This window comes from Beta vulgaris, chromosome 5 (genome assembly GCF_026745355.1).
Source record: "Beta vulgaris subsp. vulgaris cultivar EL10 chromosome 5, EL10.2, whole genome shotgun sequence".
Taxonomy (NCBI): domain Eukaryota; kingdom Viridiplantae; phylum Streptophyta; class Magnoliopsida; order Caryophyllales; family Amaranthaceae; genus Beta; species Beta vulgaris.
In genome coordinates, this window is record NC_079206.1 from 42,905,802 (window position 1) to 42,933,341 (window position 27,540).

Sequence of the window (27,540 nt, forward strand, 5' to 3'; positions counted from 1 at the left end):
ATACCCCCTAAAGTTGGGACCTATACAGGTTAATTAATAGTTCAGACCTTTTAAAAATTATCACCCAAAGTTGAGACCTCTATCGTCAATTTTTTCTATTAAATATTGTCTCTACAAGAATTGCTCAATGGGACAATCGCAAATTATCTCAGCCTGTGAAGCTCATTTTGATCAAATCTATTTTAGTGGCTTCTATTGTTCATCACCTTTCAATTTTTCGCATCTATCTTTCCATTACACAAAAGATAGAAAGCTTGCTTAGTAGATTCTTTTGCGGTACGTCATAATCCAAGAGTATTCACTAGCGCAACAAGAATATTTGCAACTGCCCAAGGATTTGGGAAGCCTAGGTAATAGTAATCTTGAATTTTTCTATTTCAGCTCTGCTGATGAAACAAGTCAGACGAATGTACAGCAATCATCAACTACTAATTTTAAGAATTTTTAAGGATTCACGAAATTATTCTTACCGCATTTATTCCAGGCGTCACGGTGTGTCTTGTGGTCTGTGTGGTTTACAACGAGCTAGGTCCAGTTTAAATAAGGGACTTGCATGGAAGATTTGTAATGGACAGTCACTTCTTGCTTCAAGCCATAAATGGATGCATGCACTCACTCCCATTGTCAAAGATGATATTTCCTTAGCAGAAGCCGCAAGATTAAAGGTGGCTAATCTAATTGTCGAAGATGGGATTATATGGGATATTCGTCGACTCTCTAAATACTTCATCCCCTCTAGTGTAAGACGGATTAGAATAGTGAAACTCCCCTCAAATTTCAATTTTCTGACATACAGTATTGGCCTCTAACAAGTTCGGGGGAAACTCAACAAAATCAGGTTATTTCTTTCTCATTCACCGACAGCAAAAAGATATCTACAACATGAAGGATCACATGTATACGAAATTTTTCGCATCATTTCGGGTTTAAACATTATGCCAAAATGAAAACTATTTCAATGGAGGTTGTGGCACAGTGCAATAGTACAAATTTAAACCTGAGTAGACGTAATATTACGGATACAACTCAATGTCTGATTTGACTACATATAGAGGAAAATCTATCGCGTCTTTTTTTGTTTTATCCTTTGGCAGAGGAAGTGTAAAACGGTGCCGATTTGATCCCGCTTATTACTTGTGATACATAGTTAAATTTTAGGAAGTGACTATGGGACAAAATTATCAATTTTCGTTTAGAGGATGGTTATAATGAATCTCGTCTTCGTAAATTTATGGTTGTTCTTTAGGCTATTTGGACCACTCGTAGTGAACAAATTTTTTGTCAACATCGTGCTACATTGGAAGTATTCCAAGATCATTTGGCTAGAGGGATGGATTCACACGCGACTTTTTGCCTTCCAACCTCTTCGCATCCGCTGTATCGTCCAGATCCTAGTCGGCCACAAGGAGTCCTTGTGGCAAATTTTGGTACAATCGACAACTCTATGCCTGAGGCCATTATCCAAACCGTTGGTTCTTGGGACAGCCGCACATGTCTGAGAGGTGCTGCTTGGGTTGCCATGGACGTTCAAGGTGACCCAAGGGCCAGTGAGGGCATCAACTTTTACACATCATCAACTCTAGCTACAGAGGTCAAGGCGTGCCTCCAAGCCCTTCTGTGGGCATAGAGGGAGTGTCTAACATTGTTGTGATTCACACGAATTTGCTGACTTTAGTTCATTGCCTCAAGGTGTCCAGCTCTATTGAAATATCTCTTCGTCATACAATTGTTGCCATTAAGGAGAGAGCAACAACTTTCAATTGATGCACCATAACTAAGGTGCATAGGGAGCAAGTAAGAAAGACTCATGATTTGGCCACAGCTAATAGACAAGGTACATTTACTAGTTTAGCTATTTAGTTTCTTGTACGCTTTCACAATGTCACAAAAAAAAAAAAAAAAAAATAAATTAATACGTTAGCCTCATTCTAGTTAGAACTTTGAACAATTACCCTCATCGGATAAATAGAACTCTTTCATCTTCCTCTAATCCTGTTTCCGGTATGGCATTATCAACTTATTATATTCATGTCTACCAATGTTGCTGCTATAATATTCCCAAACTTTAAGAGAATCCTTTGATAAATAGTTGATACAAACCCTAAGGGAAAAAAAATGAACAGGCAAAGGGAAAACAAAAATCGCAAAGAGTTTGGCAGTAGTGAACCTTGTAATTCCATCACTGGAGACAATTTGATTTTTACTGTAAAGAATAACTCACGTATGAAAAGCCATCAGGCAAGAACAGTGCAGTAAATTCTATGCATGACAAAATAACAAATTTAGGTTAAACTGGACAAGTACTTGAGAAAAATTGCTCTTAAAAATTTGAAATCACAACAAAAGAGACCAGATAAGCTGATTAAGCTTAGTAAACACTGATTATGTTTAGATCAAAGAGGTCAGAATGTCGAATAGATGAGCTACAGCGACCTGATTTCTTCATCTCCCCTTCCATGCTTGATAGCTGCTGATCTAGGGGAGTTCTAGCTCCTTTCCAAAAAAAAAGTCAACATGTTGCAAAGCAAAACATTATGCAACAAATTCAATGTTTTCTTCTAACAGGTCTAATTGGTGAGTATCTAGTAGTTAAATAAGCCTGAAGAGATTTCCTACGAAAAATAGTTAGTAGCACAATTATACAGGAAAAGAAAACTACAGCTAAGCAAGAAGATGAGACAGGAGATTCGAGTTTGCTGTATTTGTATGATATGGAGGTCATATCCAGAGTTGCAGATGCAAACCCATTTCGTGACTGCCCTCCTCTTCTGCACATAAACATCAGGTACATGTTAACAATCAATAGTAGCAACTCTACACAACTAACATCGATGACTTACACCCAGTTAGACTTTCCAATACTCATCAAATGGTGGCAGCAAAGGATGTTGTGGTTTCGAAGCCATCACACAGACATACTTCCTCTGTTTGTAAATAGATGCTCCACTTTGACTTTTGCACTATTCAGATACCTCACTTTGACTATTTCTTTTTACTAATATATATAAAAGAGTTATTATGCTTAATGGATTCGTCTCGGTTTGGATTTTCAAAATTCCAATTTTTATATACTCCATAAATTTGCTAAAAAATAGTTGAAGATAGTAATGATAAAGATGTGCATTGGCAAACATAAAAGTATAAGTGGAGCAATGATATACAAAATACTGACATAGGAAATAATAATCTTGTCCTGAAAACTGAACAATTACACCCACCAATCAATGGAGTATTTAAATGCTTAAAAGTAAGGATATTGGTGATAATAGAATAGACATCAAGGTAGAAGACAAAAGGTTATAGGGGGATACAGGAAGGACAAAAGGAAATAGAAAAATTTTGTTTCTTCTCTCGGACACCTACAGGCTACAGATACTTTGTAGTTCCCAATCTCTTAAGTGAAAATGTCCCCCCCCCCCCAAAAAAAAATTTATTTTTTAATACAATAATTATTATTAGTATAAGTAGTTTGTTCTAATTTACACAATTAGTTATGAGCTTCACCGATGGCCAAAATTCAGATGTTATCATGTATCCTAACATTTGGACTGCACATGTTAACTGAGAAATTTTAGGCCATTTGCTGTTATAAACCTTGAACTTAAAACAATGACAAATCTCATTTCTACATAAATATTGGCACTTAGGTTATTTTGCACTTTAAAGTGTCGTGTCTATTGGTAATATATTGTTATTGATATTGGTACCACACAATTTCTTACACATAAGAGAGAATATGGGCACAGAGCTTAGCATTCACTACACCACTAAACAGATGCCCATTCATGCCCACTAATGTTGCAAGGTATAACTTTAAAATTTCGGAAACTAGGATACTGAGCATAAGTTGCAGATAGTTTTGGAGAATAATAGAATTCAACGTAGCAGCTATCATAAAGCGGTAAACAAAAGAATTCATTTGATAAAAGATAGTGAATCCAAAACTATAGCAGTAGAGATGAATTTTGAAGTTAAAACTACATGTTGCTGAACTGAAAATATATGAGAAGAGAAACTGATTGCTCCAATTCATTCCATGATCATAATCTGTGGCAAAAGGAAAGTTTGATGTCTAGCAAGAAGACATGTTATGGAGCGAGGGAGTGTTTATTGATGCTCCAAAATATTATTCTAATTAACTCCTATCTTCTAGCAACAAGTTAGTGGGTTTGTCTATTATTCTAGTGAATTCCTATCTTTTAGCAACAAGTTAGTGGGTTTGTCTAACAAACATGTATTTATTAAGTTGAATTCTTGTCCAGTGGAATACTAGGTAGTGAGTAACTCACTAGTTATGCTCCTAAGTTGTACCTCAGTTTTAATTTGTCAGTTATGCGCTTGGTCTATATAAAGGCTTTGACGCAACTTTTCAAAGTGGATTGAACAAGCATCATTACAAGCTTTGCTACTTTTTCCCCTTCTTTATTTAAGTTCAAGTGTTCAGCACACTTTCTCACCAAACAAAGATACAGATGTATAGTCTTACCCTTGTCCAATTTAGACTTTTCTATATATACATGTGCGATAACCAACTTTAATATGTCCGAGTATATTCAACAGAAGTTGGATTGCTGTATTTGGTGCATGTGGCATTAACTTAAATCATGCTCCCTTCGTTTCAAGTACAGGGCAGTCGTGCTTTACGATATTTATCTCTATCCATAGTTTCAAAATATAAAGGTAAATGTCATACCATGACATAACAACATTTTTCATTAATGATACTTTCTTCATGATTTTTATTTTTTATCAATATAAATTAAAGGTCAAACATTGAAATATGTGGGGGCTTTATGTTATAGAACTAAAGGAATGATAGAATAAGAGCCACTGAAGCAAACTTGTATACCCCATACAGGAATATTAGCATATATTTCCCAAGCTCCATAATTACAACATATAGGGATGACAGGCATTTTGAGGAGGTCATGTGAAAAGGAGGAGAGAAAGACAGAGACTCGTGCTAGGAGCGAGATAGAGAGAACCATTCCAAATGAGGTAATGTTGCAAATAAATTGAACTTCCAGAGGATGAAAATGTTGCACTTCATACGGAACAGAGGAAATGTGCTCTTTAAAAAAACAATTCTCTTCAATAACTAACAGAACATCCAATCAGAGACATGCAGAGAGACAGGAAAGTAACCCTCAAACTTACCGAAGAAATCGTCCTACAGATTTCCACAAAGAACTACCAGGTTTGCCCTTCTGGTTTGAATTGTGTTTGTTCTGTCTTGCCATGTTACTTCTACTTACACCACCTGGAATGCATTTAGTAGATAATGAGTTGAGACAGGAAGAAAAAACATCGTCGTGTAGTACAACATTCATAATTATGATTACCATCAAGAGAAGTTGAGTATTCTTCTGATGATTTCTGGAGAGAAGCCAGCTCTTCCACCAGTTCCCTTTCTCTGTCACTGGCATCATGAATGCTAGTTGATTATACATATTATTCGACCCTAAATTATTGACATGCAAGGCAAAAACAAACATAATAATAGATTCAAAGGGAAGGGAGCATTTAGTGCAACCACAATGCTGGTGCAATATGCTTTACTTGGTTGGTCTACGCTAGTACACTTGATACCTTCAACCCTCTAGTAGACTTTCTAAAGTGAACACTTTCTCTTGACAAACCACATGAATGGTTAATCCCCCCCCCCTCCCCTAACCAGAGATCCATCAAACTAGGGAAAGAAAACCAAAGGGAAGGTTACAATACTTATATTTTCATTAATTGTATTACTCTCTCAAAATCACATTTAGTTCGGAGGTGTTATGCAGACAGTTGACAAACTTTTGGGACATCCAGGAAAGGAAAATCTAAGACAAGTTTAAAATAATGGAAAAAGCACTTTAGAGTGTATAAAATGAAATGAACCTGAATGAGAGAGTGAGAAACCAGAATTCAGAACCAAGATGTTGGCTACTTGAAAAAGAGCAAAACTTTGTACTACAGAACTTATTTGCATTGTAAGTGCTGCACGATGAATGTAAAAATCAAAGAAATGAAGAAGGAATTGCTCAAAAAAGTGCCAGCTGAAAGTAGACATTAGTTATAGACTTACAGTGTTACCACCCCCCTAAAATTTTCACTGGAAATAAGAAACCAACAATTACAATTGGAAAACAAAAACAAAAAAATACAGCTAAGCAACTAGAGTATGTTTCATAGAAATTTCTAGCTTTTAAATTAGGGCAGAACATTATGGAACAGATTTGATGTTATAGCCCGTACCAAGTCACATGCTTAAATATATGTAAGAATATAATAGTGGAAGCCCTAAAAGCTTGAGCGAACTATTACTTGGATTAACCTAAAGCCTAAGCTTAAGAGGAGTATTTCACAAAATAAGACTATTTAAAATTTATTTACGAAACAACCATCATGTACTACATAATTAGAAATATTACAATCCAAAATACTAGGTGGGTTCCAAAATATTTGTCTAGCGTAATAAGCATCAACAACCAATTCAAGACAAACATAAGCAATTAAGCATCCATCATCCATTATCAACAACACAATAAAAGCTTAAACAATAGAAGTCCTCATTTCGCCATCCCCACATGCGCATCTATGTAAATGTACTATGGGGCGTAACCGCTTCCATCACCACTTGTGCTGGCTACCTCGTCCCAGGCTCATAGTCCGGGTCACACACACTGCTACTATCCTCATTGACCCCAAGACTGACATCTGCACTAGACCCTCTGATCCTTGTCTCACTTGCTCTCCTATCAAAAGCAATTCACTTCAAGGAGAACATGTGAAGCAAGGACTGGAGGGTCTCGCAGTATTGGGGTCAACAAGGCGAGTTAAACTGTGCGCGACCCGCATTATGATCCGGGGATGAGGTAGCCATCAGTGTAGTGATGGAAGCAGCTACTGCCCAGCGTATATCTACATAGATTAGCATGTGGAGATGGCGAAATGAAGACTTCTATTTTGTTGTTGTGCGTGATGGATGCTTATATGATGTCTTGAATTGGTAGTTGGTGAAATGAAGACTCTTATTGTGTTGCTGTTATGGATGATGGATGCTTATGTGATGTCTTGAATTGGTAGTTGATGCTAATTATGCTGGAAAATATTTTTAGAAACGACATAGTATTTTTGATTGTAATATTTCTATATCTAAAGTACATGATAGTTGTTTGTAACTAAATTTTAAATAGTCGTATCTTGTGAAATGCTCCTCTTAAGCTTAGACTTTTGGGAGACCCAAGTAACAGTTCGCCTCGGCTTTTAGGGCTTCCACTATTATACAGTTACAGTTAAGCAGGTGTCTTGGTGCCAGCTATTACATTTGACAATCAAATCATAACAGAATCCTACAATCAAAATCCTTACAAAGCAGTACTTGGCCTATAAATAAGAGACGTTACTCACGACCTTGAGGTCATAGGATCGAACACCAATAAGGGCTCTTTGGGGTGGGGATCCCCCAAAAGGTTCAGACATGCTAGGCTGAACTAGGTTAACCTGCAAGAAATACTAATCTAGTAGGGTCCTTATCCTTACCAATTCTTTTTTAAAAGAAATAAAGAGCTTTCAGCCTTCATTAGCTAATAAAACAAAGACAACAATCCCTCATATTCGTTAATACTTCTTCACTCTGTTCAACTTTAAACAAGAGATTTCAGAATAAAGTTCCCCTTTTTCATTTGGCCATGTCTTCTCCATATCTGTTCAATAACTAGAATTAAGTTTTCAACGGCTGGGAAGGAAAGGAAAGAAAGGATGACGAAGGCACCAGACCTGATTCTTTTGGGGATTTGGATGTCGACAATAAAGATATGATCACCCCTTCTAAACCGCTCATTAGTTTTTGGGACTCCCATGTTTTGTAATTTTACAGTATCTCCCGGCTGAATCCCAGAAGGAATATGAAGTTCCTTTAAGCCCTCTACAGTTTCCACCTGAAGTTCGTCAGCATAATCATCATCACTTCAAATAATTCAGATAGCTACAAGCCTACTACAAATATAACACCATTCAATTTCTAGAAAAGTAAACAGGATTCTACTAATGGAGAATCTTATAGCTTTAAAGGACAAATAGCTTAGAAAATACTTCAAATACATCTGCTTGTCAAATCAACATATTGGACTCAGATTGAACATCAAGCAAAGTCATTGTTCATACATTAGCTATGTTAGGGAGAATTTGGAACCTTTCTTATGACCTTTTTTTAAAGGGGGGGGGGGGGGGGGGGTTATGGACGGTCTTGCTCATCTAGAAAATCAACCCAATCTGAATCCACATTGAGAATCTCAAGAACATTGTAGGACCTAGACACTTGAACATCTTCCAGTGGATCTGTAGACCACTAAGATCTCTTACGTCATCAAACTTTTCACTTCCACAAGAAATAAAATTTGGAGCTGATGAACTGTCACATTCCTAATCGTATCCAGCTTCAGAAATTTGTTCTGGAACAACTCTTGGATCACATAAGACCTACTGCCATTCAGATTAAAGAGGTAATATGAAATTTGGAAATTAGGTAAGATACAATGTAAGTTTGGACATTACTGCCATGAAGAGTTCTTTTTTGAAGATAATTCTCACTGTGGTACACCAAAAAAAAGTGCGACAGTAAAGTACAACGAATTCACTAAAGAATGCTATTGTTAAAACAATTAAGATTTGCAGCAACTACCAAAGAGTCAAATGTCCCAATTATCAGATCCGAACTCCAGTGAGTTTCAGCCTTTACTATGAAGTATGAACCGACTATCTATCAATAATGACAGATTAACTTCCTTAGTGAAAGACGAAATGGCAGCAAATCCACAAGTGCGTCAAATCAATCACATATATATGAGAATCTAGAAAGATGGACTGGATCTAGCATGAAATTTCAATAGTCCCTCGATGTTGCTCTATTCATCCCTTATAGTCTGGCTATAACTACTCCCTCCGTCCCAAATATAGTGCTTTTTTTTCACGGGAATTAAGGTAAGCAGAATCTAAGAGGAATGTAAAGAGTGTTTTTTTATTTAAATAAAAAAACAATGAAACATATATATGTCGATTAAACAGCCAATGATAGTGAATGAGGAGGATTATGGAAAGATAAAATTTAAAGAAAACGGTTGAAGATCAATAACATTAAATATGGGTACAATTTTCCATGATAAAATGAGGACATAAGAGATATTACCTTTTTGCAATGAGGGTATATCAGGAAAAAAATGTTTTTAAATAGAAACGAGCACTATATTTCGGGACACCCGGAGCGGAATACAAGCATTATATTTTGGGATGGGGGTAAGTAGTTGTGAAATAAAAAACACAAGTTATATTGTTTTTCTAAGCCACAGAGTCCAGGTCAAACAACTTGATTGCTAAACCTCAACCAGATTAATACTCCTAATCACATCTTTAAACATTTGATCTATCCCGATTAAGACGTGACCCTCTATAGAGCTAGCAACAGACCTAAGAACTTCTTATTTGTGTCAAGTCATATACAACCATTTGAGTGAAAATCAGAAGCACATTGAAAGTGGACAATGTGTATAGTTTAGCACACTAGTTACATGATACCTCAATTGAACCCTGAACATCAATTAGCCTAATTGTTATATGCAGTTGAATACTGAATAGGAATGATACATTGCTGACATATATGAACTGTCCGATTTCCTGTACTTGTAGGTTTTTTCTTGAAAGAACATTTCATAAGACCATAACCAAGTTATGCATGCTATAAAAACGTTAAGAAACATTGATGTAGAAAGAAATGAAACAAGACTGCTCCTCTGTGGATGACTCCCAAAAAATCTTTGGCCCATGTCTACTTTATTATATCAGACTATCAGGCTAACGGGATAAACAAAAGAGGACGTGGGAAACAAATTCTTAAAGGTTTTTAATGTATGAAACGAGAAATCTGCCAAAAACCAATTGTTGCAGCTAGAATTTTTGTGAACAGCGCTAATACTTTATTGTTATTAGGCTCTTCATCTAAACTTCTTTCAATTGAAGTTCTTAGTCTCATATGAGATACTTCGTAAGATGCAGTGAATTAGCATACATACATAGGTAGATAGAGACATGAGACATCAATTCTCGATTCATATTCCTCAAAATCTGAACAGTGGCATACCTTGATCACAGTTCCCAATATTGCCTCAGTGCAACTGATCTTGACTCTAGAGAAGAGATTAAGACCTTCTCTCCATATTCCGTGTTTTTCTTTAACATGGAGAACTAAGTATAGATCTCCACATATACCCCTGCAAACAACAGAACAAAAGGTTTTATGTCGATTTAAGCTCTTTATTTTTCTTTTTGCTTTTTAAGTTCGCATCGGCATCACAGTGCTAACCATCCCCATCCTAAACTACATATTCCCCTCAACATCAGGATACAACTCCTCACAACCAAATCTTGAAGTACGGCAGAGCACATGGTCAAGAAATAACCTAAGCATCTAACCAATATTAGCCAGTTTCAAATAACTATCCTTGATTAGGTTCCACATCCCTCTATGAAAAGAGAAGACGCCAATGGTTTTGCCAAAGAAACTCCGTGGCTAAGGATCTCTTTAGCTTGAAGGTGCAATATCCGTTAACACAGGCTGCAATGCCTGTTCCTACATAATTTTATCCATATATGCATTGGTGATAAAGCACGTTTCCGCTTTTATCTTGTCTTAGGCATCTAGCACCAATTTATATTGTCACAACTCACCCTAAAATATACTCCCTCTACCCCATAATAGTCTAAGCACTTCCCTTTTTTATTTGTCTCATATTAGTTTGAGCACCCCATTTTTAACCTGGTCACACTATTATTATATTAATTTACTAATACCTCTTTGGTCTACACTCTATCTCTATCAATAAAAAATACCCAACATTCTCTTATTCCAATAAAAAATACTCCCCTATCACATCCACTTTTAAATGAAATAACATTTGATAACCAAACTACAATTTATCATTTTAAACTACGTGTCCTAACAAGTGCTAAGATCTCTTGGGATGAAGGGAGTATAAAGATTGAGGCAAGAAGATATACATAAGTGAACTTGTACAGAAAAGTTAGTAAGGTCAGGCCTTCTTCACTTCACTTAATTTCTACTAAACTGATATAATTTTTCATTATTAAACTAATTATACTGATTAAAGCTTAATTTTTACAGGTTCAAACTGATTTTTACTGATTAAAACTTATATTAACAGATTCAAACTGATTTTTACTAATTAATACTTATTTTTACATATTCAAATTTCAAAGTTCAAACTTCTTTCTCACTGAGTTGTGTGTTTTTCTAATTATGACTGATTTCGGAGAGCTCATTTTCACTTATATAAACTGATCTGTTAATATTTGTTTTGGGGACAATAATGAAAATGACAATATCATTTACTCGTAGATTAGTTCAATAATGTCAATTTGCTCACTTTGTTAAAAATAAATATAACTTATACTCCCTCCACTTCTTTGGCCTCAAAGTTTTAGGAGAAATAGTATGTTTGTCCTAAAGGGAAAAATAAAGTATTAATTTATTGTGAGCCAAGAGAGAGAAGGATACTGCCAAATAGAAAAATGATGCTTTACGTAGAAGATAATAATATAAAACTAGTAGATCAATTCAAAAAACAGAAAAAGAAAATATAGGTAAACTAATAAGAGACACCCAAAAAGGAAAGTGGGTAAACTAATAAGAGACCGGGGGGAGTACAAAACAACTTCATATACTTTTTGTAGATTTTGTTTTGATTTTGATAATGAATCAAATTAGTTTGCATAAAACAGGAGTGCATTTATTTGGGATTGAGTAGCGCAGAAGTGGAACCACAAGATCACATAAACAATAATCATATTCTTCAATCCATATGATTGTACAAGAATATATATCTTATTCGGATCACGGGTAATTTGATTTAAGTCTTAATTTGGCAAATCAAATTTTTTTAATCAAGTAGGATTGTTGTATCTAACGAATACTCCCTTTATCTCTTAAAACTTGCAAAAATATTCTTTTTTGGGATGTTTCAAAATACTTGCAACATTTCTCTATTTGGTTAACTTTTATACAAAGAAAGCCTTATTTTATCATTCACAAGCACATGGGCCGTATTTCACTCTCTCTTCTCCTCCTTGGATATTGCCATTTACAGATGTTGCAACTTCCAAGTTTTAAGAAACGGGGGAATTGTGATGTACTCCCTTCGTCACGTAATGGAAGTTCATATTTTGAAAATACACATTGAGAAAAATCTAACATCCCACATGACTATGTCTTCTCTTATATACTTCATTTGTTCCATATTCAATGCAAGATATAGGGTTAGCACACTTTCTAAGGAAGCTATGTGAAGAGAAGAGAAGAGAAGAGAGAGAGAGATAATAAGAGGGGCCCATGTTATAGGATAGAGATAGAGAAATATATTACCAAAATGAAGTAATGTTCCAATTAAAGTGAAACATCTAAAAATGTTGCAATTAATATGACATGGAGGAAGTATAAGTTACTTAATACGGTCTAGCTTAGAAAACTTCGACTTTTGAAAGCAAAAGGGACTAACTCAAAAGGACGGAGCTAGTGGTTATTGCAATTATCAGCACAAATAGTCAAATTGATTTATTTGGTATACACTAATCAAAATTGATTTTTCCAGAATATATATTTGACTAATTGAAACTGAATTTTACTAGCTTTGTACTAGCATTTTATAAGCTTCCTAAAATTGTAAATTTAATCATCATATTTGGTTTCCACTTTACACTCCCCTTGTTTTCTTGTTCCTAATGTTTTTTCTCGTCTTACTTCCCTGACTTTCACTTTCTTACTTATCTTTGTTTACTTGCTTTAACTTATTCCTTTACTTTTCTTGTTTCACTTTTCACATACGGGTTCTTATGACGGTTTTTTGTTAGCCGACCCCATATCATTTTGGGACAAAGGCTTTGTTTTCTTAAAGCCAAAGTGAAGAAGGCCCAAGCATATATCAGTTTCAAATTATGAGGCACTTATATTTCGAATTTAATTTAGTTTTGCGTGATATATCATGTGGCAATACCTCATTGGAGCTTGAATTAGAGCACAGTAGTCAAGCTTTATATGTAGAGCCTCCGAGAACAAAGAGTGGTTGTGTATGAATAAGAAATCTAGCAACAAGAGGAAAAAAAACGATTGAACAGAAGAGCTCCCGAACAAATGGTGATCTCAGACGTGTCCATATTAATGGTGACTCATCATTTCTCGTAATGAAGAAAATTACGTCAACTCTTACTCGAAATCTAACTTTTCTAATTCCACTGTGTAAGACACTTGAAAAAATAGAAAAAAAAAAAGAGTAAATAATCAAAAAGAATAAGGCAAGACTAGACCTGTTTCTATCTATGTTACCCTCTCCTTGTAGTTGCATAGTGGCCCCATCAGCAACACCTGGCGGGACAACTACATCAAAACTCCGGTTTGATCTTATGCTTCCCAGGCCATCACACTTTGCACAATCATCAGTCACAACCTTTCCATCACCTGCACAACTTAGGCACGTAGACACCTACAAAATGAATATAACATGCAATTTCTAAGGGACTAGACAATAATTCCAAATCTGAATAAACAATTGCCAACCAATTACATAAATAGTATACACAAATCAGATTAAACACCAATAATGAACATGTAATGAACTGACAACGTAGCATAAGCTTTTTGGGGTTTTTCTGCAGGCATTACACAGAATCCCCAAAGACACTTATGATGCCAAGTAGAATAGATAGGCCATTTGCACAACGCCAAATATGATTAACCATATGAAGTGGCCTTCTATCTCCGGACTTAGGTAGGATATTGATGTGAAATTACAAATTGTTAACTTAACCATATCAAATTTTAGAATAATGCTCAACCAATTACGAAAATGTAAACTTACATTGATCCTAGCAAATTCATAGATTCTACAACAAATCTCCTACTAGCTTTTCAACTGCCATAAATCTTCGATTTAGTAGCTAGTAGCTACCTACTAGCAGAAAGATCATTTCTAATAGTCCCCTCCTTCTAATATTAACAAAACTCAGAATTCCATAGATTACAAAATTTATTTAAGTGAATGATATCCCCCAAGAAAAAAAAGAAAAAGCGCACTTAAAATCGTGTTTATGGTAAGGGTCACGGTGTCGCAAAAGGGGCTTGTAATGGGCTTAATGGAATAATGGATCACACCCAATGCTGTGTGAATTTCTAAAAATTCATATTAATGCAATTTTAATCTCATTTGAATTTTTCAAGTTTAAATGTACTATTTCTTTTTCCAACTCCACAGCTTTTGAAAAGTCCGTAAATAAGCACTTTTCATTTTTTAAAAATATTATGACCAAAACTGTCGTAGTAAGAGAGGGTTAGATATTTGGCAAATGATTATAATTTAATGAAATGTTTCATAACCTTCATAATTGATTAGTAAGATATCATTGGTCAACGTTGCCCAAAGAATAGACATTATGAGTAAAAAATAAATCTGCATTGGCAAGTCATCATAACATATGGATGACGTGGAAAAAAAGTATTTAGACATGTCATTTGGCAAAGCATTAGCGGAGTTTTAGTTCATGAATATTTTCCTTGAAACCTTTTTCTCATTTCAACTCAATATTTTGGAAGTCAAAATATGAACCAGACATTGACAATCATGAATGCAAAGATTTGCAAGTCAAGCATCATCGCAAAACTTTCTGAATCCAATACAAACCACCTACTCTTTATTTTAAAGAAAAAAATTACGCCTAGTACAAAATACTGATGCAGTAAACGGAATCCAGGGATGCTCAAAGGTATATAACTTAACCCAAAGATTAGAACTGCAGATTCTAGCAGTCTGTTGATATGACTAATTTGTCTCTTCGTAAAACATTTAACCTATTCCCTACACCAGCCGCCCCCCCAAGGTGAAGAAAACCACAAATGAAGCAATTAGAAAGTCAAAAAGCAGATAATGTTAAATATAGGACCTTATAATTATGGAGAGTGACGTCAGCTGTAATATATAAGTTACCAGTACGTAGCAACAAAAACTGAACCCAGCAACTGTGAGATTTAATTTACAAACTACAGATCTGAGTTCAATCATCTGTACTAATTTAGGACCTCAAAGCTGTAGTATTACCTGGGAAACAACACCAAACGGTGTTCTCTGACTTTTCATCACCCTTCCTCTACCTCCACATTCAGTACATGATTTGATGCAAGCTGTCGATTTAGCTCCTGTACCACCACATACAGCACATATCTCCAAACAGGGAACTTCAATTTCTCGTGTTCCTCCAAAGACTGATTCTTCAAAGGTTAGATATAGATCAGACCTATAGGGAAAAGAATTTGCAGGATAGTAAGCAACAGACTCTGAAAAAAGAGAAAAAAAAAACCACAAGGTGGACATTATACTTTGCATATGAAGTCTCCAATATGAACAAGTATCAGAAATATCCAATGTAAAAAGGCCATAAGTCATACTTACCCCATATCTTTTCTATTGCAACACTTTAACTTTCTTTCGTATACTAACCTTCACTGAACTATTGTATTAATATATAAAAACAGCATAGTATCTAAGATGTCCGATCCATCTCAACGTATATTTCAAAATACAACATTTATAACTAATTTACCAATAGATAACTATAGATATAATGGTCAAAGTCATGGGTTGGAGTGCATGAAAATCAAAGTGTGCCATTTAGATAGAAACGGAGGTCAAAAGAAACACACTAATGCCAATAGCCAACAAAACAGTCATCACCATCAACGATGATAACATCAAGCATGTCAGAGGCATCTTTTTACCCCTGGTATTGCCACTGTCCAGTATCTTGGCTCCTATGTACAATAATCTACATTGACTATGATTAAATCATGATTGAGAACTACCCAACAAGTGACTTCTTTCCTAAATCTCGACCTATATCCTGCCTTCCATAGGTCTTCTCAAATTAGCTTCTATACCTTGGTCGTCCTGGCTCCCTATCAAATTAGCTTCCTGATCACTGAAAATTCCTCCCTTCTTTCATATTCGTTAATCCAGCTGTATATCCCATAAAGATGGTGAGGGCTGAGCACTCAAAAGTGAATGGCCAAAAGAGATAAGGCATCCAGGTGATCTGCCACATTTTAGTCATAATAATATCTGTTTTGTACAGTCAATAATGGCAGCTTTTCTCATCAAGGTGACAATTTACTTCAACTTCTTATTTCATAAACTTCAGCCTTTTCCCGAGCACTGGTGACTGAAATACTGCTTCATCAAGGTGACTGGTCCTTCAAGTGGAATTAGCCTCCAGCAAGTAAGGTCAACAGCACAGGAAAAGTGCTCATTTCTGTACTGGTACCAGAATCCAGATGACCATTATGATGTAGCAGAAGTCGTAAGAGAAGTGTCATTGTATTAATCCCAAAACTCATTTAGAAAATTCTTGGAGCCAGCCATTTACGTACTGGTACCCTAAAATGATTGTCTCTCTATGAGATCCTATCTCATTCAAGTTTAGCAAAACAGCACTTAGGTAAGAAAGTTGTTATGTTAAAAGGAATTTTTCCATATATCCCTGCATATTTAAGGGGCATGTAATGATTTTCTACGTGTTTACAAAGCTGCAAGTGTAAAATTCCCGACAACCAGATCCAGTCCAGAAAATTGTGAAAATCCATAGGTCTGCACTGCGCCCCTTTATAATTTTTCTTTTGAAGATCTTATAAAGGAAAATCTATTTGAAATATGATATTCAACCATAGATAGCTTATCACATAATCTAGACAAAAAAGAAGCCCGGAAACTATTCTTGTACAATACGGTAGGGGAAGAAAGATTAAACTATCCAACATAAACCAGAAACTGGAGAAGGTACAAGTAACGAATGGAACTGGTGCAAGTGTGCAACAATGACCAACAGTTCCGTCTAGCTAATCAAAATAATAGCAACTGTTGTAGTTTCCATATTTTTACAACTGAAAGGCATAGCTTCACACAAGTCTTTGCCACGTAGTGCTCGTCTCAGCAATAGCATGATAACAGGTATTTGATTTGTCATGTCATTTCCTCAGTGTCTCCTTATTTTGTAAAAGGACAATGAATTTTCAAGCCATGACCTCTTGCTTATCATCACATGATCGTATGCTATATGTTACTTTGATGTTAGTCATTGTCCAAAAATATGTACTTTCTTAGTTATTAGTTGTTCCACTTTGATTTTCATGTTCACCAGTGCACAAGTCTAAATATTGATATCTTGTTATCTCTTAGTAAATACTCCCTCCGTCCCAAAATATAGTTCCTGTTTCTATTTTGGGAGTCAAATTTTACAAACTTTGACCAAATAGACTCATTATTGTATAGAAGAAAACATACTCATGTGGGGTCTTGTTAGATACGTCTCAATATGTACATTCATAATATCAACTTTTTATATTTTTTACTAATACAAAATAGAAGATATCGTAGGTCAAAGGTACGTCTTGGAGACTGTGCAAAAAGAAATAGGAACTATATTTTGAGACGGATGGAGTATGATACAGAGTTGAGATTGTGAAATTATACGTCAAGACAAAATCAAAAAACATATTACATAATGACATTTATTTCATATATTAGTAATAGAATATGGTCAAACTAATATGTGACGTGTCAAAATACAAAGTGGAACAACTAATAACAAAGGGAGGTAGTACTTAATTATGTAATGGACATTGATGGAAGGCTAAATGAATTCCATAGCCTTATTCAAAAGACCATAACTTCCATCTTCTCAACTCTACCAAGGGCAAACTGATATTTGATAAAAGCAACAATGCCATTCTTAGATACTACCTCTCTTGATCAACCATAATTTTTCACGACCAACCATCATCATGGCACAATGGTTATCACCATTTCTTTCTCTATTTGGCCCAACAAGCCGAGATTGCCACCATAATCCACATACCGGGTGAAGCTTTTGCTTTTATGTAGAGACTTATAAACTTTTGCGAAGATAACCATTACTTCAATGTTAAATTTACTCTAATGCATGCGACCTTTTAGTACTATATTATGTACAATGACCTTTGCTAACATAATTACAAAAATCTATTAAGCACCAATGTCACATGAGTTTAACACTAGTGAATTCTGAAATAGTATCTCTATTTATATATCAGAATAATTTCTAACATTCGACTTCTTTCTAAGCTAATTTCTTTTTATCAAAGTCAAAAACACAACTAGAGTTGAGGATACAAACTGCAGAAAATCATTATAAAAAGCATGGTTCTTACCTTGAAGAATCCATTCCAGCAAGCACGGGCTCCACTTATAAGATTAAGGGAATTTCTAGCGCAGCATTCTAAAAGCTAAACCCAATATTACTCTTGAATTCAAGTATATGTTCACTTTGAGGTGCTGTTTAGTACTTCAGTTGACATTCTAATTCATAGGGTAGTCTAACTTCTTAGAAAGTTAGAACCACACCACTTCCTAGAAAGTTCTACTTCCCACCAAGTGGGGGAAGTTGCTACCTAGCCCCCATAGGTAAGTAGAACTTCCCATGGGCATTCCAACTTCGTGTACTTAGACAAACAATATTACTCAATTCCTAGGAAGTGAGAATACACAGGAATTGCATAGACAAGGGAAGTGTAACTTCCCAAATGCAACGAAACAACACTTGAGTCTAATTGAAAATAATCACACAGTAATATGCAACATTACCAAATATCAATATTATGCCTGCTTCTGCTTCTCCTATCAAAATTAACACCCATGCCTTGACCTCCAAAAAATCCACCTTCTTCACCAAATATTGAATCAAAGACCTGAAAAGGATCCACCTACAACATGAAAAAGAGAACCAGAAAAATGAGATAATTGAGAAACAACGAATCAAAAGACAGTATCACAAGTATCATCAAACAATGAACCAAAAACAGAAATATCTCAGCATAACCACGAAGATTCCTTCATAATTTGTAGCAATAACAGAAACACTTACTCAAACTTACTGGTTAGCGCTGCCAGAGATGCATTGAGCATACATATGACAGGCCGGGACCTAAAATGGACAAAGATGCTAAGCTAGGTTCTGCCAAATCAGGATCTGTGAAAGTGAATGTTCGTTAGCACTTTACTTAGCTGGTAGCTTATTAATGAAAGGAATTAACTGAAGCATAAGTGAGAAACTCCCATATGCCACAAGTGACATTAAGTAGCCCTTAAGGGCGTCTAAATTTTAGCAATCTTCCATAAATGAGGTGTACAATGTATTAGAGTGATCTTCAACTATTTACGGTCAATATAATGGGAGTAAAGTGACTTGGATCGTCATATTGTTATCGTTTCCAATAAGCAATAAGCTGCTCAAAATATTTTAAAACGAATGCCAAGCAAAATCCAAATCCAACTATATCTTACTAAGAACATCCTCAATCAGAGCGAGCACCTTTTAGCTTCTTTTTTTTCGAATGAAAGCTTATGCTTAGGCTTATAATTCTTTACCGTAACTATGATTAGCGTACATAAAGTGGTTTGAAACTGCGGTTTCAGTCGCGATCAAAATCTGGTCGTAGTGTTGCAGGAACATAAATGACAGGTTGATCAAGGACCATAATACGATTGTCACGTCATGAATTAGGTATTATAGTATTCATTAGGTATTTTAGCTATTATACTCCAGATATTATTATAAAAATATAAATGGTAACTGGGAAATTGAATCCTAATCAAATATGTAAAATTACTTACGGGAATAGTAGTCAAATACTTTCTCTCCAACACACAACTTTGACGATTGATATCTTTAATTAGTACTCCCTCCGTAGCTATTAGTTCTTATAAAGAACCTCGGAAGAGAATGCACTTCTTGCACTCTCTTTCTTACTTTTTAAAACCTCTCTCTTACTTTTGGAACTTCTCCCTTGCTTATGGTTGTCCATGTAAGTAGTAGAATTTAAAAAAGCAGGATCAACCCATGAAGAAAGAGGAACGGAGGAACTACAAACTATAAAAAAGGTGAAATCTTGAAAAATATTTCAGCGAAACATAGAGAAAGTACGAAAGAGAAAGTTGGGACCACAACGAAGTAAGGTGATTCAAGGGACGAAATAAATAAGTAGTGGTCCCCTTTTGCTTTAGTGGCATATTTGTAATAAAAAAGGTTCTTTTTTTTTTCCATTTCAAGCTTGGTGTCAGTGTTATTTATTGTGAAACTTCAGTATCAAGGAAGTGTGTCACATATTGAGAATCGAATGTAGTATATATTGAAATAAAACAAGTGACATCTTACACTCAAACATTTGTTTTCATCTATCAATAGAAAAAGTATGGTCAAAGTTACTGTATGAAAAGTGCAAAGTATTAGAACGCTTATTTGAGTGGTTGAAAAAAACTCATTTAAATAAAACGGTAGGGAGCAGTCGTCTCCGGGAAAGAATTTGAAAAGTAGCGTCTTGATACGACAAATTCAGGCGAAATTGTTTTGTCAAGGTTGGTTTGCTCGACATTTTGGCTTATTTAAATCCACCGGCTTGAAACGGTCAGATTTAGTTCGCCAAAGGTGAAAATCATGTCAATATTAGCTCACCTAATTGATTGGGCCGTATTTTTGAACCATGATACAAATTTAAACGTTACCATTTCAATAATTGCTTTAACGGTTTTCGAATAATCGAATATTTAAATCCTTAAAGTTTAAAAGTCAAACAGGAGTGGTGTGGCAAATCTCGTTGTATACCTTTATCATCGCAACTCATCCATATTCCATAGTCCCCAAAAACGTACGACTAGGCACCATCTACCATGATGGCTCACTTTGACTCCAACTACCACGGTCACCACCTTAATATGTTCGTTAATGAGAGTTTACATTCCCATAAAATTGATGGCGTCATGGTTGTTCATTATGATGCTGATAATTGGAGTGTAGTTCACGAGAACCAAATCTATATCCATGCATTCTTGTAAATGGTATTCCACAATGAGGTTGTAGGAAGGTTCTTGATCATCTTAACCTTGGAGGTTTAATATTGATGATCCATTTCCAAAAGCGTTTCTTAAGAAAATCCATTTCACACTGCGGTTCAACCAAAACTTGCCTTTTTGTTGTACGTCTTTAAAACGTTCGAGAATAATGTATTTCTAACATAGGGTGTGTAGGCAGTGATTAGTTGTGGTGGAGTCCACTAAAAAGGTCTAGGCTAATAGGACATGCCAACAACATTTCCTCCAATAGTCGTCATCAATTTAAACAAAAAAATGATGACCTTGCTCATTGTAGGAATGAAATGAAGGACTGCAGCCAAAATTGAACTATTATCATCAGGACAAAAACCAACACCACAACCATCATTAACATTACTATTATTTTTAATGACTGATTCAGATTTTCATCAAATAGAGTTGTTTCTAGCAATCACAAAGTCTCATTTGCTACTAGACTTATTCACATCCTTATACTTTGTATTTATGGGTATTCCAATATGTTATGGGGATTATGGATTCAAGTTCCCATACTCTACTAAAGTCAACAAGTAAAATAAACAATCCTATTCCTCCACAACTATCGTATGAAGTATAAATTATCATAACTAAATTAGTAGAAATTGTACACATATAGGTATCATATTGTGCCATAAATGCACAAAGATTCTTCCTAATTGTTACGCAGGCATCCAATATCCATTAATATAAACACTTCAAGAAAATGTAGTAAACATAGGAAATGCATTTGACAACTAAAATCTTACTTCTTCGACATTAAAGTTAGGGCCAACTGAGTCTCCTTGCAAGCCTGCTTCACCAAAATGATCATACAAAGCTCTCTTCTCTTTATCAGAAAGAACCTAACAAAAGAGTTCGCCCAAAGGATTAGAAGAACAAGTATCTTCCAAGAAGCGTTTCATTCATTATCTACCATCCGCTTCCAAAAACACATATATAAAAAACAAACATATAAAGAGAAATCAAAACCCATATAAATGTGAGCTCAAACAGTTACCTAGTTCTATGACTAGCTAAGTAAAGGAATAGGTACATCCACTTCAAGGGAAAGTTACTTTCAGTAGTCTTAAATCTAGTGATATATCTCTAATATATTGCCCACATATCATCCTATGTCTCTACTTTGACAATATATGGACTAAGAGATTGCACTTACACAGCACATTCAATGTTTCACCTAGTAGCATAATTTAAAGCATATCTTGTGATGATAATCAGTGAAGATATTGATGAAATGAGATCCTAATGGGTCCCCTCTGCAATGATTAAAGGATAGGGCCACACCAAGAAATGAGACATAAAAAATACAATGCCTTATCTTCTCAATATGACAGGGTTTCATAAACTTCACAAATATAACAATGTCAAAGGTGTTACACAACAACGAAAGATCATGACATACTAGAGAGGTTCAGATATCCCCAAAGAGCTTAAGCTTGTCTAAGCAGAAAGGTTGTTTCTAAGCACCATGTAAGATTAAGTCCCACCTTTTTTCTTCTCTACACTCCCTCTCACTCAAAACTACTAGTCTTCCTAATATTGCAGTTCAATGGGCCTACGAGGCTACAACAACAAAATGGTGAAAAAGAGGAGAGAATACATAGAGTGATTGCATATACAAAGATGGTGGCCTTTTAATGTTGTAGCAAAGTGGAAGCTAACTGGTACAAAGGCATAGTAGGGTAAAGTACATTTTTTCTATAAGCTAACCTTCTTTACCAAAACATAACTTATATGCATATATAGAGAGAGAGAGGAGAGGGGAGATCAGGTGAGAAGGATTCACATACATCACGTACCAAATGCAAATACATCGAAGTGCTACTACAAGTTATCAAGCAAACAATATAGATACATCAGATAGAACACAAAAGTACAAAAAGTAATATTTGTAGCTACACTAACTAATCTTCGTAGGTAGATGGGAAGTCTATTACATATACACTCGAGAAGAAGCCACTTCTTATGAATTGCAATATCCAAAGTGAAGTTGACAAAAACATCTAAGTCTCTTAGAATACATTCCGACTTTCTTCACTACCAAAATTGCTCTGTTACTGTTCAACCACATAGTACATATCTCTGAAAGGAAGTATAAGCATCTTTTTCACAGTTTAAAGAATGAGGGAAGCAAAACATCAGACAACCTAATAAAATCTAACAAAGTAATTTTACCAAGGTATTCCAAGACCATGGGAAAATAGATTAATTAGTGGAAAAGTACCTCATATGCAGCACTAAGCTCTTTGAATTTTTCCTCTGAACCCGGAGTTCTGTTCATATCTGGATGGTACTGTTTACATACAGAAATTTTAGCAACCAATAAATAGGACGTCACATTAAAATTTGACATACCAGCAACTTTATATAATAAGAGGAGTCTAAGCTGAAAGTAATAGTGCAGACTGAGGTACCTCAGCCATGGTGTTATAGAATATTTTAACAAGTTAATAATATCTAAGGATAATCCCCTTAAGAAGGACCGAGCTGTAGATAATACAGTCTGATGGCTAAAGAAAGAGTTTGCAACTAATATTTTGTCAATGTTACCCATCTTAAGCACACTATGAGTCCATGATATACTTGGGCCAAATTAAGTACTTTGTGAGAATCTCTAGGTTCACAGGCCAAAGAAAGTGTGAATTATCATATTTCTATCTCATAGCTTGCTTGTGGAGAGGGTAAAGACAAGGAAAAACTTACTCTTGCTGTGACATGGAGGTTTTACTTTTGCCAAAAGCTCTCTGGTGTGGCTGGGTTACTAGCATAGCTCCGTATACTGTTCAGGTCATCAACAGGAAAGTATATGAGGTCTGGAAGGCCACTAAAGGGAGGGACTGGGGAGCCAGCTTGTGATGAACTGTATTTATGTGGCACTGAAGAATGAAACATATCGTTGGTGGTCAGGTAACTTCTTCGGTTCCCTTTATGTAAAATGGTAGTATCTTCAGCTTCTGTTTGGGCTCATGGTCATGGGCCTTTCCCTAGTGTTACCCTTTCTACTGATTCCTGTCGAGTATGGAGGACTTTGTATCCCCATTTTAATTCTTATAAATTTAGTTCTTGTTTCTAGTGGAATATCTTTGCTAATATTAGCATATAAGTAAACCAGCAAATACATGATAGTTGATCAAGTCCTGTTATGTATGACTAGATATGAAAGAAAGGCTAAAAATTCCAAGATTAAGAAGTTCTGTTCAAATTATTTTCAGATTAAAGCTGTCCCATATATATGAATAAAATAGATTCACAATTTAGAAGAGTACTCCTTCAAACAGCATAATCCACTAAGGAACTACAGAAAAAGCACAAGGTCTATGAGTCGGAAGCAGTATGAGAAACATTACTGCACATTAGCAATTTATATTTCAAATTGGAGCCACTGGAGTTTGCCAATCAATTGAAACAATCATACATGTATTTAGTAAGATTTCATTTGACAAGAAGAAAGAAAAATTTGTTAGGAAAAGGAATCAATGTAGAAAGCCACAGCTTCTAGTGTTCGTGATGCATATGGAAAAAGCAAGATTCAGATTTTCCACCAAGGTAAGAAAAGAAACAATAATTATATATTGGCTCTATATAATTAAGCAGTAGACAGAAGAAAACAGGAGGAACGTAGATCAAAGTCTTGAATCGTAAAGGAAATGAATGAGATTTAGTACAATGCGACTGACTAAGGTTCACAATTCACTCTCTAAAGGACACACCACTAAGACCAAGGTAAAGAACTGTGGTTCTAGTGTAATGAACCCACTCAAACCACCCATAAGATTTACAACGCGCCAGCACAAAAAGGGCAATGAAGTCATCGTGAAAGGGAGAATGGGTTAGGAGGACACCTGTCCATCATTAGAAGGACATCTTGCAATCATGAGGGAACGTGAGAGAAATTCAGAAAAAGGACAAGAGACCATTAGAGAATGAGACATAGCTTTCAGCACTAAAATAAATAGGGGAAAGGTGGGAAGACGTAATTATCCAGAGATATTGAGAGTAATTATATCATTGTAAGGGAGAACCCGAGCCTCTTGAAAGCTGTGGAATTTGTTTGGTTACAAACTTACAATTCTTAATCAATATGACAAACTATTTGCCCTATCTATTCTTCTCCTCTTCTTCTATCCTTATTCTCTTCTCTTTTCTAATTATCTACTGAAAGCTGCTGCCTTTATTCTGTCCTTTAGTTTTCTCCATTGTTGAGTTTAGTTGCTGCTTTTCTCAAACCTAGCATATAACATTTAGCTTTCAAACAAGCCTATAGAGCACACCAGACAGGTCAAAGGCTTAAAGGGTTGTTTACGCTCAACTTACGACAGAAACACGAATGGCAACTACGGAAACAAGGTATCAAGCGACAAATTGTTAATTATAGAAATTAAGCAGGGTGTACTCTAGGAAATCTTTCTCTTTCAATCTCTAGCCTTCTCACAAACTCCTATGAATCTGCTGTCAGCTGTGTTCCTTTTTTGGCTGTTGTGTGGCTGCAAGTGCTTTGCTTTTAGATCCCCCTTAGATCATCTTGTCACCAGAGACTATGCTGCAATCGACTTTTTCAGGCACCAAAGACTGACTGATGTCTCTATCATTCACTGGATTGCACACATTAAGAACCAATACTTTCTGTAGTTGTTGTAACCTCAAGTCTTCCATAAAAAACAATTTCTAGGCAGTTCTCGTTGATGGTGGGGGCCACTACTAGTAGCTATTAAAGCTTCCACTATGTGTTGCATCCTAAATGCCTAATTACCATGTTAGTCTCTCTAGAACCTTTGGAGTACCTCGAACCCTTCTAATTTTTTCTTCTTATGACCTACTAGCAACTGAAGCAGCGGTAAGGGACTAAGGGTTAAAATCTAGATCTTTCAAGTTAATTTCAGAAGATAAGGGACTGCTGCTTTTTAAATATTTGAAAGCACATCAAACAAAAGCCTTTCACTCACTTGGATCCTGAAGATTTTCAAGGGGTTAAAAGGGAGACGAGATGACAGAAATGGGGAGATTAAGCCCTTCAGCAACTGCTCCCAAATTCTTTAAGTACCAATCTGTACCAGTACCGAGGGGCGTTTCCAGATGCCTAATGACTACGACCAACTAGAGGGTACGAGCATGTCATTACACCCAAAGAGGACACTAACCCGATCAATGTAGACCCTATAGATATCCTTACTCCTTGGAGCCTAAAAGATGAGATTGAGATGTTAGTCCACGGCATGATGGAGGGGTTAATACATTTGTCTAGCAGTCTGTTTCTAGCCTAGCCCAGGTTTCATAGTGTGAAGAGAAAGGATAGATCCTGGTGTTCTATTTGGAGTATAGAGCATTCAAAAAATTCCTTGCCCCTGATAAAGTCCCTATTCCAGCACTGATGAGCTACTAGATGAGCAACTTGACAAAATTTAGCTCTAATAGGCAATATGATGCTCTTTTTTTCTATTCAGCTTGTAAAGGTTGATTATTACTGTGATAATTTAAAGGATGAATATAGCTTCAACTATACTATATATCAAGTTCAGCTCCTTAAATCGAAGCACTGAAAACAAACCCATAGAGCTGATTGGACAACATAGAAACAGCTAAAGGGGTACATGTTCCTATTGCCTTCTATAGCCATTTTTCAGTAGAATGTCTTAAGTATTCACTTCAGGTTTCCTTCTGCTCTTCCTTGATGGGAAAAATTCAATACAATTGTTGTAAGGATACCACTTCAGAGTCCAGAACTTTTACTCACAGAACTTGCCTTCAAAACACGGATATATATATATAAACAGAGCCAGCATGGTACAGCCAAGCTGCATAACTCTTGAACCCAATGAAATTATGGTTTTTTAAGCATCTAAGTCTTGGTGAACTGATAGTATCATCCTAACAAGACGAGTTTCAAATGACATTACGCATTTAAAACATCTCTCCATGCGAGTCTGATCCAGGAGCAAGTACAAGACATTCAATTCCACACAATACCTTAAACCCCAATATCTACAAAATCAAGTTAGAGTTGAGTTTTTCAATCTGTTTATTAACCCATTTATTATCAATCCAAACACAAACCCAGCCCAATCCGACTTGATTGTCGGTCCTAATTTACTACTATCATCCAAACCATTAAAAAATGGAGCACGAAACAAGTGATAAATTCCTAGTAAAACAACACAGCAGAGAAAGACAAAAGAAAAACCTTTCGAGCGAGCTTTCGGTAAGAGGTCTTAATTTCATCCAAGGTAGCATTCTTGCTAACATGCATAGTATCATAATAATCAACTTTCGAGACCGCCGTGATTATACCGGGTTTTTTGGGGCGCGAGAAACGAATAACGGGGTATAGAAATTGGTGCTGTTTATTGGGTTTGTGGTGGTAAATAGAGTTGTGATTCATGGAACTTGAATTTGATGGAAAATGGTGAGAAAGAGAAGGTGGAATTGAACAGCCAAGGTGAAGTGCCTGCATTGTGTTGTGTTTTGCCGCTTATCTGAAGACTCCGAAGAACTTCCAAATATGATTCTAAATTTTTATGTGAAAGGGCAAGGACAAATCTAGGATGTA

At 35.7% G+C, this 27,540-nt stretch overlaps 1 protein-coding gene across 4 annotated transcripts; it reads right to left on the reverse strand.

Annotated features, from left to right (window-relative positions):
• Nucleotides 1-2,226: 2,226 nt before the first annotated feature.
• LOC104893576 (uncharacterized) lies at nt 2,227-27,540 on the reverse strand. 4 transcript variants are annotated; one of them, XM_057395118.1, is made up of 13 exons: nt 27,175-27,540; nt 23,221-23,289; nt 21,743-21,838; nt 18,714-18,832; nt 15,141-15,336; nt 13,357-13,532; nt 10,121-10,250; nt 7,765-7,925; nt 6,071-6,097; nt 5,884-5,982; nt 5,343-5,419; nt 5,158-5,260; nt 2,227-2,768 (listed from the first exon to the last, which is right to left on the reverse strand). In XM_057395118.1, exons 1-13 carry the CDS (start codon nt 27,442-27,444, stop codon nt 2,546-2,548), a joined length of 1,746 nt encoding a protein of 581 aa, XP_057251101.1. In that variant the 5' UTR covers nt 27,445-27,540; the 3' UTR covers nt 2,227-2,545. The 4 variants fall into 4 exon arrangements, with proteins under 4 accessions (XP_057251101.1, XP_057251102.1, XP_048500482.1 ...); XM_057395119.1 differs by lacking the exon at nt 23,221-23,289; XM_048644525.1 differs by lacking the exon at nt 6,071-6,097 and having other exon boundaries at nt 27,175-27,539.

Coding starts and splice junctions, on each gene's coding strand:
- LOC104893576 (XM_057395118.1), bottom strand. CDS start 27,444: ATGCAGGCACTTCACCTTGGCTGTTCAATTCCACCTTCTCTTTCTCAC. Junction 13,533..15,140: donor CGTTTGGTGTTGTTTCCCAG/GTAATACTACAG, acceptor TTCATTTTGTAG/GTGTCTACGTGCCTAAGTTG. Junction 7,926..10,120: donor TATTGGGAACTGTGATCAAG/GTATGCCACTGT, acceptor GACGAACTTCAG/GTGGAAACTGTAGAGGGCTT.